The sequence below is a fragment of the Periplaneta americana genome, chromosome 12 (assembly GCF_040183065.1).
Source record: "Periplaneta americana isolate PAMFEO1 chromosome 12, P.americana_PAMFEO1_priV1, whole genome shotgun sequence".
Taxonomy (NCBI): domain Eukaryota; kingdom Metazoa; phylum Arthropoda; class Insecta; order Blattodea; family Blattidae; genus Periplaneta; species Periplaneta americana.
In genome coordinates, this window is record NC_091128.1 from 43511759 (window position 1) to 43525727 (window position 13969).

General features: G+C 35.8%; 1 protein-coding gene across 10 annotated transcripts in view; it reads left to right on the forward strand.

Moving 5' to 3' along the window:
• LOC138710349 (unconventional myosin-IXb-like) overlaps positions 1-13969 on the forward strand; it is a 171650-nt gene that overhangs the window by 13228 nt on the left and 144453 nt on the right. For all 10 annotated transcript variants that reach the window (XM_069841181.1, XM_069841176.1, XM_069841177.1 and 7 more), the window contains one exon: positions 13444-13719. In XM_069841181.1, coding sequence (XP_069697282.1) covers positions 13444-13719 — 276 coding nt within the window. The remainder of the gene's footprint in view (positions 1-13443; positions 13720-13969) is intronic.

Consider the following 13969-nt stretch of genomic DNA (forward strand, 5'->3'; position numbering starts at 1 on the left):
TAAAAATGATTTCTGATAAGTTTTATTCTTTGAAAAATTTTTATAGGACTGATATTTAATGAGATAAATGAGTTTTAAAATTAAAATAGCTGCCATCTAAGGCGGTGTATTGAAATAAAAAAAAAATCACTTCGTCTATAAGGGGCCTTGGACACAACAATCGAAAGCTATGAAACATAGCCTACAGACAATGTTTCTGTGTTTGTATGAAGTAATATATGAAGCTAAATTAACCGATTTGTATAATTAATTATTACTTCATCATTGGAAAGTGTAGTTTCTCTGGATGGACATAATGCTATAATGTTATTACAGTAACTTGTGAGTGAATTGAGGACAGGTAAGATTAAAATAGCTTCTTATGCACAGAAAACTTGATAGGTTATTCTGTATATTCATTTCCTGTATTTCTTAAAATAATGTTTATGAACATATTCATTTTTATCTCCGAGAATTAACGAACAATGAGAGTGTATTGATTTAATATGCAGTAATAGTACGTTAGCTTAGCAATCCATTATTTTATAATTCAAATTTTAACTATGCTCAATTGAATCGTGTTAAAATACATAAAATATATATGCAATGCAAAAAAATTGGGTAATGAGCCAAGCAGATTATGTTGCGCTGTTGTAAAAGCTGTTCCTCCTGAGATTCAAGAGCTCTCACAACAAATTAAAAACTTTCTAATTCGAGTACATCCGTTATCAACACACTTTTTACATAATATAATATAATATAATATAAACATAATAATAAATCTGTAGCCAAAATTTTTCTGTTAATTTTCGCTTTCCCAAAAATAATTGGTAATAACAATTAATAATGTGTTAAAGGAATTGTCATTGCACCAAATGAGTGCTCACTGGATCAAAATGATCACATTTTAATATTTTAAATACAATTTAAATTAAGTAACATATTAAACCATTTATCCTTCTATCAAACACGAATGTTCCCTGGATCAAATGTCTTATTTTAATTATGTAATTACTTTATATTTATTTCTAACGGGTGCAGCAGAGCGCACGGGTACGGCTAGTTATTTATAAAATGTCATGATCCAGATATAAATGTGCAATTATTACAGGAAACATAAATAACTTTTAGTACAAAAATTCTCAAGATATTTGTTTTATTAAGTTCACAGAGTTTTTTTCTTTTCATTAGAGATGTTCACTGCAAGTGCATATTTTGATCACACCCATCCCCGGACATTTACATTGCTGCTATCTTAAGTATAGTTAGAATTCTGCGACAATAAAATAATTACACAGCAGGTGCAAGGTTTAATGTACTACACTGTGATGCAGGTATGAGAGTTGTAGCATGCACTGCAAAAAGTTGAGGGTCAGTAAACTAGTTAAAAATGTTATGCAAATGTCACACCCGTCCACATGGAATGGCTGAAGCAAGTAAAGAAATAGGTTTAGAAGTAAATCCCGAAAAGACAAAGTATATGATTATGAATCGTGTCCAGAATATTATATGAAATGAAAATATAAAAATTGGAGATTTATCCTTTTAAGTGGTAGAAAAATCCAAATGTCAACAGTAACAAATATAAATGATACTCAGGAAGAAATTAAATGCAGAATAAATATGGGAAATGCCTGTTATTATTCGGTTGAGAAGCTTTTGTCATGTAATCTGCTGTCGCAAAATCTGAAAGTTAGAATTTATAAAACACTTATATTACTAGTTGTTCTGTATGGTTGTGAAACTTGGACTCTCAATTTGAAAGAGAAACAGAGGTGAAGGATGTTCGAGAATTAGATGCTCAGGAAAATATTTGGGGATAAGATGGATGAAGTTACAGGAGAATGGAGAAAGTTACACAACACAGAACTGCACGCATTGTATTCTTCACCTGACATAATTAGGAACATTAAATCCAGACGTTTGAGATGGGCAGGGCATGTAGCATGTATGGGCGAATTCAGAAATGCATATAGAGTGTTAGTTGGGAGGCCAGAGGAAAAAAGACCTTTGGGAAGGCCGAAATGTAGATGGGAGGATAATATTAAAATTAATTTGAGGGAGGTGGGATATGATGGTAGAGACTGGATTAATCTTGCTCAGGATAGGGACCGATGGTGGGCTTATGTGAGGGCGTGAATGAACCTGCGGGTTCCTTAAAAGCCATTTATAAGTAAGTAATTATAAAGTCCACCATTGTGGTCTTGTGGTAGTGTGTTCGCTCGTGAACCCAGTGGGCCGGGGTTCGATTTCTCGCTTGGGACGAGTTGCCAAGGTGAAGTTTTTTCGGAGTTTTTCCCTCACTCCTATGGATGAATATCAGGTAACTTTATCAGGCGTATGGAACCCCACTCATTCTCGTCACTTCCTTTCCCTCCTCATCATCCTTTCCTCATCATTCTGGTTGTCTTCCTTGGTTTTCAGATCATGTCTGTGGTGGCCCTCTGAAGCTGCTAGCACTCTCGACTGGCTTCCATGGATATGTCAAAGCGTGGTAGTTTGTGACCCTACAGCAGAACCCACTCCCCTCCCGACGGGAGAGGTGGCTTACACCTCAGACTGTTGAGGCTCCGGGAGGGGTGGCGTACACCTCAGACCGTTTGAGGGGGGAATGTGGGGGGCTGTTGGGGTGGAATGGTACACGGACTTGGCGGGATGGTGGGACTGGTCGTTAGGGTGTTGGATGCAGTTGGGTCGATTCGGCGTGGATGCAGTCGGTGGGTTTGCAACTCATCCCAGGAGTGCACAATAGACCTCAGGTGCAGTGCACAGGGATGTAATATTTACCACAGAATTTACAAACCTGTTATCAGCGAGAAGATTTGGCCTGTTATTATTATCAACTTGGTCATTAGGCATTAAACATTTTTATCGTTACTATATAAACAGTATACCAGATACAAACTTAGTAAAAGCACAATAATAATTTATTATAAAGTCAATCATGAATATGGATAGTCAATTATATTATTTTTCAAATAAAGTCTCAGAAGTAGAAATGAAAACCTTCCTAACAATTCCACAGAATCCTGGTGATACCACGCATATTGCCAACACAAAAAATATTTGATAAGAAACCAGACAATTAGATCATATCTCGAATATCATAAGACAATACCATTTAACCATTAGCAAATAGCACAGCCTTCTATCTACTGTACTCTTTCTCTTACTTTCCTGTTAACTTCACAATATACTCAAAAGAATTGATGCTAACAGAACAGAATATGTCAGTGTAAACAATATATTGATTTGCCATACAAATTACTCCTAATCACTTCACAATGGTTCTAAAATTAAATTCAAAGGAATTGAGGTTAACAAAATACAGTAATATGACATTGAAATCTATAAGCATGTAATACAAATTACTTTCTTTATTACTTTTTTTTGTATAAAACATGCAAAAGTAATTTTTTCATTTACTGCAGTATAATTTGTCTTGTTTCAACATTTCTTCATTCGACACTGCCATCTTCAATTACCTTTTTCTGGCATCTTCACCTCTGCTTCTGGGTCTTCGTCTTTTTCTTTTCCTTTTCCTTTTCTCCTTGAGTGGCGTCTTGATTCCATAATTATACTTACTTACTGGCTTTTAAGGAACCTGGAGGTTCAATGCCACCCTCACATAAGCCCGCCATTGGTCCCTATCCTGAGCAAGATTAATCCAGTCTCTATCATCATATCCCACCTCCCTCAAATCCATTTTAATATTATCTTCCCATCTACGTCTCGGCCTCCCCAAAGGTCTTGTTCCCTCCGGCCTCCCAACTAACACACTATATGCATTTCTGGATTCGCCCATACGTGCTATATGCCCTGCCCATCTCAAACGTCTGGATTTAATGTTCCTAATTATATCAGTTGAAGAATACAATGCGTGCAGTTCTGTGTTGTGTAACTTTCTCCATTCTCCTGTAACTTCATCCCTCTTAGCCCCAAATATTTTCCTAAGCACCTTATTCTCAAACACACTTAACTCTCTAAAAGTGAGAGTCCAAGTTTCACAACCATAAAGAACAACCGGTAATATAACTGTTTTATAAATTCTAACGTTCAGATTTTTTGACAGCAGACTGGATAATAAAAGCTTCTCAACCGAATAATAACAGTCATTTTCCATATTTATTCTGCATTTAATTTCCTCCCGAGTATCATTTATATTTGTTACTGTTGCTCCCAGGTATTTGAATTTTTTTCCACGTCTTGAAAAGATAAATTTCCAATTTTTATATTTTCATTTCGTAAAATATTCTCGTCACGAGACATAATCATATACTTCGTCTTTTCGGGATTTACTTCCAAACCTATCTCTTTACTTGCTTCAAGTAAAATTCCCGTATTTTCCCTAATCTCCTAACATATTCACGTCATCCGCATAGCCGAGGCTTATTTGAAGGTTTCATAACAAGCTGTTTTTTTATGGTGATGGGTTGTTATGTTAGCCCTTCCCCCAACCCCCAAGCTGGGGGAACCACCCTTCATCGGCTGTCTGCAACTGCTTATTCAATATATTCACAGCTACCCTCCATATCTGGAGGCCGTCTCCTCTATCCGCAATCTGAGGACGCGCCATGCCATGGTGATAGGGACCCACAATACATACTCATATATACTCTGAACCTAATTCTTTCGCAAGTTTAAGAATTAAATTTCTATGATTTATCTTTTCCCTGTCAATGTCTTGCAAATAATCCATGCATTGGTCAAGGATATTGTGGAATATATGCACTGGCCATCGACAAGAAGCAGAATGCACCAAATATTTTTTTGCCATCTGATCTACAATGTCGACAGTGAACTGAACTTCATCTTGTTATAAAAGACAACTGTCTCAAGAAGTTGTTTAATATTATTTTGTTAATATTAGTGCAAGATTATTTGTTTCGAAATGTTTTGACGTGCTTCTTGGATCAAAACTCAGGAATTGAAGAATTTCTCAGTCTGTTCCTATCCATTGTCTCACTGAAGAATAAGGACACCTATGTTTCAGGCCATAGTATATCTAGGCCTACCTCTATGATCTTGATTCCTAAAGGAGCCTGTATACGTATATAATAAATCAGTAAATACATCTAACTCTTCAAAACTCAAATTCCAGGGATTGTTTTCAAGAACACTTTCTGCTTCTGAGCATTTATTTATTTTTTCGTCAACAAACAGGCGCCATGCAGTCATTAGGTACATGTCGGTTTGAATGAGTTGTAGGCCCTCCATTCTCTTTCAAGATGTTCTGTCGAGCGAACCTACCTGCAGTAGTAGCATTGAAGTCTACTGCAGTCCAAGCTGTAATGCCATTCTTGCCCAGGAATTTTGCCCAATTCAAAAGGTGAGTCACTATCTCGAGTCATTTTTCTACGTCTAGGTTGCGCTGTTTCAGAATCAAGAGGTACTGTTACCTCTTCAGTGTTGATGATGTAACCTCTTTGACTTCGACTGACTTGTTTTATGAGGGCTGGACCTGGAACGGGTCTGTACATCTAGGCACACTTTGACCCATTGTGCGTCCTATATATGTGATGATTGTCCAAGTCCAGCAGCTAGTCTGAATGCGATGCTGACAGATTGGCCATCCTGCCTCAGGTCCTGTTTTGTGGATGAGTAGCCTGATAAGCCACAGAGGCCTGGAACCCCAAGCCCTTCCTATACCAGCATCGGAAACCTATACTACCCCCAATACTTCACCCCAGCCTATTTTTACTATTGCAGATGATAGATGAAATGAGGAGATGGAGAGTATTTGTGGAATGATAAAGTGAAATGGGAGTAAGCTTACTCTTAGAAAAAACCTTCTGCAACATTTGCTATGTCCACAAGTTCAATCACAAGCTGGCTGGGGATCGAACCCAGACTGTCTGGATGGAAGGCCACATGCAAACACTTGAACCACAGACATGGCAAGGTTGTAATTACTACTGGTTCCAGATTCAGGTTCGACTGAGAGAAAATTTATGCTAGTTAGAGTTTTACAACATTTACAGTAAAAAGTATTAGTAACAACATTGAAAACTAATAATAGTCATCGTCTTCCTAACAAGTATTAGGCTGAGTGGCCTCTTATGGTCTCAAACTAGAATTTTCAGTCCATCTGTTCTTCGGACGACCTAGAGATCTTTTGCCATGCGGATGGTAATGAAACAATGCTTTTGGAATTCTGCATCAATCCTCTCTGGGCCAGCAACCCACCGAGCATCATTTTCACATTGCTTTCAAGTCTCAACAGAAGCCTCGGATGACAAAGATGGATTATAATGAACTAATAATAATAATAATAATAATAATAATAATAATAATAATAAAGTAACCTTTCTATTTTCACATGAACCTGCAGATAAGTTACCTTCATTGTCCAGATTGTTAGTCTAACTCTCTATCTATAGGATGGTAAGCTTCATCTCAAAGCAGTCCATCTCTAATAACACACCTACTTCTTTGAACAGAAGTCTGTGAGTGTTGAAGGTTCCAATGCCCTATTTCTTCAGATAGAAACTTGCTTCTGAATGTAAACACGACAAGGATAATGTGGAGTTGGAGTCACTCACAGTAAGACATATTGCATGATCTCTTGTGATGATTGTTTATGCTGGACGTAGTCAAATTTACATACAAAATCACAACCCAGAATAGAAATAATTCTGCAGATAATTTTTTCCCCCTTTTTTTATAGGATCTGTATCATTTCGTTTATCAGTTTATGCTGTGTAATATTACTAAAATTTGGGGTATATCATCATTGTAGTGTGTTGTTGATTTCAAATCAAGGTCTATTAACTTCATTTACCAAAATTATTATATTTCGTCAGATACAAGATAGCTCAATTGACAGAGAAATTGGTTAGGGATGAAAAGGTCCTGGATTCAATCCTGGGTTATAGTGGGGTTTGTCTTATTGCCAATACTTTCAGAATGGCTCTGAGGTTCACTTGACCTACTATAAAAATGAGTCCCAGATCTGTCCCAGGGGTAAAAGGCAGGCAGAGTGTAGTGCCAATCACACCACCTCATTCTAGTGCTGAAGTCATGAAAACATGGAGCTCTACCTCTATTCCCTGCATGTACCTTCATGGCATGGATAGGATATATTACACTTCATCATTCTCTGATAAATTTACTTTCAGAATATGAATAAAATTCATGCATTAGTTCAAGAGAAATTGTTAAGCTGCTTGTACACAATCAAATTTTCATCTTCATCACTTAACAAGACTTACCAGTACTTCACACTATTTAAATACTATAATAGTAATATGCGTTACAAGAGCGGTACCTATGTTGATATTTTAATGTTCGAGGAAAAGATTGAAAAAGCGAAACGTAGTTGAGCTTTTTTAATTTGCGAGGACATGAAAACAAACGTACCGCTCGTGTATCGTACATTATTTTGTGCGAAGATCGTTTATTACATACTTGAAAGAGGAATTTCTAATTAGTTGCAATGAAATCTCCATCTTGGTTTCTGTTCAATGACGGCAACTTTTAAAAACAAAAATATCTATCTTCAAATTGTTGCTATAAAATGTTTTCTGTGTTTACTATATTCCAGCAGGCCGTGATATACGTGTCTTTTTTTTCCCCCAGTCTATAAATGCGAACTTAAAACAAATGATAAGGTGATGTAATGATTTATTTTTCATTTTAATATTTTAACAATATTATTTATATAACATATTGCAGTAATAACATCGGCATCTGGAATCTTGTTGATTTTTTCACGGCTTCCTTAATGTTACTTGCATTACAAATGCAGTAACTTTTGTGGTGTTGTAGAGTTTACTTAATTTTTGCAAACTGTAAAAGTCTTTTATTGTCTTGACAGTAAATAAGAACATGTTCTAATTTATGAAAGACTTGACATTTATTGGAAGGAATTGACCAATGGTATTTGAAAATATTATGCACCAAGGACCACAAAAAACATGGTGTTCTGGCTGAGAAAAGGTGTTGATAAATTAATTCAATTATACGAATTAAATTCATGCCTGTATGCCATAGGTTCTGTGGAATACACAATAAATGAAGGAAAATAATGCGTATGAGTGAATTGCAAGGCAGATATGTCGAGTTAAGTACTAATATATGTATCTTTTGAATGAAGAAGATTCTAACTTACATCCTAGGAAAATAATCGTAAAAATTTTGTTTTAAAACAATATTCTTTATTTTAGGGTATCATACAGTAAAGTTCTAGTTATTCTTCAAAGGATTCACATATTTATTGTAATATTTAGTAGGTTACAATGAACTTGAAGCACATGTTTTAAAATCTTGTCAAAATTTTTAGCAATATGAAACAGTATTTGACAAATCTTCTTCAATATTTGACAACTTTCTTGTAAAATATTGATTTGGAAGAAAAATTTTTTCTTTTGTAAGCAAGCAGCTGTATACATACACAGCAAATGGCAAGCCAAAAATTGCTTTCGGTTTTAAGGAATCTGAAAACATTTACTTCACAAAAGGTCAACGTAAACGTCATTTTTTTTATCAATACAATACTTCCTCAATTCTTCGTATAAATGAGAAAGTAGAGAGAAGGGAAGAGTATCCTTCTTGGAACTAGAGTAATCCGTCCTTATCCACGGAATCTGTATCCATGGTTTCAGTTATTCACAGTTAGCCTTGGCGGCAGTTTTTTAACCTAATTTAGCACATAGCATCTTAATCTGAAGATATATTATTTTAATGTACGAAAGTACATATGATGTTTCCATGCAGATATTCTGCGTCATCATACGATGAAAGAGTAGTGGAATGGAGAAAAATTCTCTCCGGCACTGGGATTTGAACCTGGGTTTTCAGCCCTACGTGCTGATGCTTTATCCACTAAGCCACACCAGATTCCCAGCCAGATTCGTGATTTAAGACGGCGCTTATTCCGTCGGATCCCGGCCAACTAGTCACTCATAACGAGTGCACCTCAGCACATGTGTGGAAATTAGTCCTACATTCATAGACATCTATGACGTAGTGCAGAGGGCGGCCACCACAGGGAACCCAAGAGGTGGAACTTAAACTGAGAGGATTCGATCCGACACCGGGATGGGAATCCGGTGTAGCTTAGTGGATAAAGCATCAGCACGTAGAGCTGAAAACCTGGGTTCAAATCCCAGTGCCAGAGAGAATTTTTCTCCATTTCACTATTCTTTGATCATTTAATCTGAAGAGTTTGACAGAAAATCTAGACTCTGAAGAAATGTGTTCACAAGTGTAATAATGTTCAGCGTATTTATTATTATTATTATTATTATTATTATTATTATTATTACAGTATTATTTGCTTCTTCTAATGTCATATTTTTTGTAATTTGTTAAGAATTATATCATAGGTAGTATAGTATCGAAAAAAAATACTTTCAGGGTTTGCTATTATCTGTATTATTATTATTATTATTATTATTATTATTATTATTATTATTATTATTATTATTATTATTACAGTGTTATTTGCTTCTTCTAATGTCATATTTTTTTGTAATTTGTTAAGAATTATATCATAGGTAGTATAGTATCGAAAAAAAATATTTACAGGGTTTGCTATTATCTGCTGTTTCGTGTATTTGTGGTAGGTTTTGGAACGTATTCCCTGTGGATACGGAGAGATTACTGTGTTACAAAATGAGTAAATCCATACTAAGAGATACCAGTCCTAACAGGAGAATACAGGCTCTCCCTCATTTTACCTAAGACTAAGGTAGATCCAGTCTTTGAAATGTCATGATCTGTGTATTTCATTAACAATGTTCCTATTGTAAGATCTACATTTCAGTCTGTGTTGTTATAACATTCAGAATACTAGTGTAATTTTTACTCTTACCAAAACATATAATAAGTGTGACTAGCACATAATGGTAATAGTTGATTTTCAATACCACATTTTATCACCGTGTACGAATTTTGCCCAACTCGTAAAATTGTTGGGTTTGGATATTTTGCTTCAATTAGAAGTGGAAGCACACTCTCCCACTCATCTACCTACTTTCACTGCCCACATTTTTGGCAGGTATATTTAATTTCTGTGGTGCTTGTCGTGGCAATAAATAAGATGCGACTAAAAATAATCAGGTCTTGATCAAATCCGTGCTGGTGGGTGTCTTCTGGCTCCTTGTTCCATTACTACTTAATATAAACTTTGTTCCTAATTCTGCTGTTTCATTTGACACTGGAATCTCAGATCGACCATGAATGCAATATGTTGTGAGATTGCTGCAAGTTGCTTAAGATCGTGAAATACATAGAATGATTGACATCATTTTACGAAGAATACCTTACTTACTTACTGGCTTTTAAGGAACCCGGAGGTTCATTGCCACCCTCACATAAGCCTGCCATTGGTCCCTATCCTGAGCAAGATTAATCCAGTCTCTATCATCATATCCCACCTCCCTCAAATCCATTTTAATATTATCTTCCCATCTACGTCTCGGCCTCCCTAAAGGTTTTTTTTCCTCTGGCCTCCCAACTAACACTATATGCATTTCTGGATTTGCCCATACGTGCTACATGCCCTGCCCATCTCAAACGTCTGGATTTAATGTTCCTAATTGTGTCAGGTGAAGAATACAGTGCGTGCAGTTCTGTGTTGTGTAACTTTCTCCATTCTCCTGTAACTTCATCCCTTTAAGCTCCAAATATTTTCCTAAGCCACCTTATTCTCAAACACCCTTAACCTATATTCCTCTCTCAAAGTGAGAGTCCAAGTTTCACAACCATAAAGAACAACTGGTAATATAACTGTTTTATAAATTCTAACTTTCAAATTTTTTGACAACAGACTGGATGATAAAAGCTTCTCAACCGAATAATAACAGGCATTTCCCATATTTATTCTGTGTATAATTTCCTCCTGAGTATCATTTATATTTTTTACTGTTGCTCTCAGGTATTTGAATTTTTCCACCTCTTCAAAGGATAAATTTCCAATTTTTATATTTCCATTTCGTACAATATTCTGGTCACGAGACATAATCATATACTTTGTCTTTTCGGAATTTACTTCCAAACCTATCTCTTTACTTGCTTCCAGTAAAATTCCCGTGTTTTCCTTAATCATTTGTGGATTTTCTCCTAACATATTCACATCATCTGCATAGACAAGAAGCTGATGTAACCTGTTCAATTCCAAACCCCCTCTGTTATCCTGAACTTTCCTAATGGGATATTCTAGACCAAAGTTAAAAAGTAAAGGTGATAGTGCATCTCCTTGCTTTAGCCCACAGTGAATTGGAAACGCATCTGACAGAAACTGACCTGTACGGACTCTGCTGTACGTTTTCACTGAGATACATTTTAATTAATCGAAGTAGTTTCTTGGGAATACCAAATTCAATAAGAATATCATATAAAACTTCTCTCTTAACCGAGTCATATGGCTTTTTGAAATCTATGAATAACTGATGCACTGTACCCTTATACTGCCATTTTTTCTCCATTTCTGTCGAATACAAAATATCTGATAAATAGTTGATCTATTACGCCTAAAACCGCACTGATGATCCCCAATAATTTAATCTACATATGGAGTTAAGAATAAGAATACCAAGCATGATTATATTATCAACATGAGAATGTAAATAATATTAAACAGATAAGCGAACAAGTTTTCATCATTTCATATCTATGCCATTTTTATTTCCCGATAGCTAGTAAATCATACAAGTTATTATCTGTTATGTAGGATAATGACCCTTGGAATTGACACTTTTAAGGTAAAATATTTACATTTGAATATGTAAATATTTATTGAAATCATGAGTAAAGAGTTCTCACCCGGCTGGTAAAATGAGTTGGGCATGCAAGGTCATCTTGCATGTCATGTGATAGTGTAGGCATTCACAACTCTTCTCTCCAAGTACACACAGTCATTTCTTATTGCAAAATTCCAAGTAAGTTTTTATACCGATATAGTTAATATGGGTAACTAGTTTGTTTTATTTGTCTATCTGTTGTGCAAGTATGTGTGTGTATGTATGTGTGTGTGTGTGTTATGTTGTGGTGCGTGCGTGCATGTGTGAGTGTGTGCAGGGCTGCCCACAGAATTTACGGGCCCCTATGCAATACTGTACTCAGACCCCCGTTGAAAAAAGTAACAATTACAAGTTGCCAGTTATTCTAACCATAATAATTATTTGCAAAATGAATAAAAGATAACCCCATACACAGATACAAACCTAAAAATATACACTTTTATTACACTGAAAACTTTTAGCAAAAGTTCACATTAGCACAATATATTATATTCATAAAACATTATTCCTAAACACCTGTATTTTCTAACTTGCAGTCCAACATCAACAAACAACTATCCTTGACTTCATTGATGCAAAATCATCAGTTATGTCATCAAAATTTAAAGACCTAGCAAGATCGCTCTCCAGACTAAGGAGGCCAAGGTTACTCAGTCGTTCTCAACACATAGTTTATCTGAATACATTTTTTTATTTCCTTCATTTTGCTGAAGGATCTTTCAGCATCAGCAACTGTCACAGGAATTGTATAGAATATTCTAATGGTTATACAAATATTTGGAAATAAAGTATCCAGTTTTAATTCCCTCAGACTATTTAGGAGATTCATTGGTTTCAGAGGGGTTGGTCCTAAATTAGAGGCATGAATTGATTTTAAATATTTCGGCTCATCACTGATCTCTTTATTAATATCTTCATAATGTTTTTCACGCAGTCTAGCACCCATATTAATATCTTCCAATTTTTTCTGTCTCTCCTTGTGCTTCTCAGCTCCCGACTTAAGCCTGTACTTGTCCATTGTGCAGTTAAACTATAACCAGTGACACTAATGAACAGAATTTACTAGACAAACGACAATGAAAAGACGAAAGTTTCGACACGAAACATACAATGTACTGAAAAAGAAATGTATCCTGCGACATCGGTTTGAGAGAGTCCACTAGCATATTGTGGTGGGCCAACGGGGTTTGGTAGTTAAAAAGGACAAGCCAATAAATAATTGAATGTGTTCGGTACAAGCGACGGGAACATAGTTCAGGCAAATGCCGAGCCCTCAATTGTCGTGTCAGTGAATGTTAGTGCGGGAAACCGATATTCTATTATATAAAAGTCAAATATTTACATATGAAGTGGTAATTTGTATTAATTCTATTATTGTTGAGTTAATATGTCAAATTTATGTAACAAATGTTCTTAAAAATTTTATAGTACCCGTATGTATCTACGAATAATTATTCGTGATAATAAAAAGTAATCAGACTCACTTAATCTGACGGGCCCTTATTGCTCACGGGCCCATATGCACTTGCCCCCTTTGTCCCCCTTCTCGGCGGTCCTGGGTGTGTGTGTTTCTTTTATGAGATAAACACAATCTTCGGAAGTATGTAATATTTTATATATTGGAGTTCCATCCAGTCTGCAGTAGCAAGCGAATAGATTAAATAATTGCTAAGGCAAATGCATTTTTCTGGAGAAATTATTATATGTTATTGTGTTGCAGTTCCATCCAATCTATAATCCCAAGTACGTGAAGTTATATCAGAACCGCAGACTAGGACCAGAGCTTCCGCCACACATCTTTGCTGTTGCTGATGCTGCATACCACTGCATGCTGAAGGAACGACGGAATCAGTGCATAGTCATCAGTGGTGAGAGTGGCAGTGGTAAAACAGAGAGTACTAATTTCCTTCTGCACCATCTGACAGCACTCAGCCAGAAGGGTAGCCATGGTAGTGGAGTGGAACAGACCATCCTCAGTGCTGGCCCTGTGCTCGAGGTAAATATAAATGACACTGGTCAACAAAATTAAAGATATTTTTTGTTAAAAGATAAATAACAGGTGATTCTAATAGCATTTTTCGTGCTGATTTCAGATCTGTTTTCAAACATTTGTATCACGCAAGGTTTTTGAGTAATTATAGGAAATGTACTTCATACTTTTCTAGTATTGATACCTTGTAACATTTTACCTAAAATCATATTTACTTAGCTAAAATGTGTGTGAAATAGATTTTAGGCTGTACTTC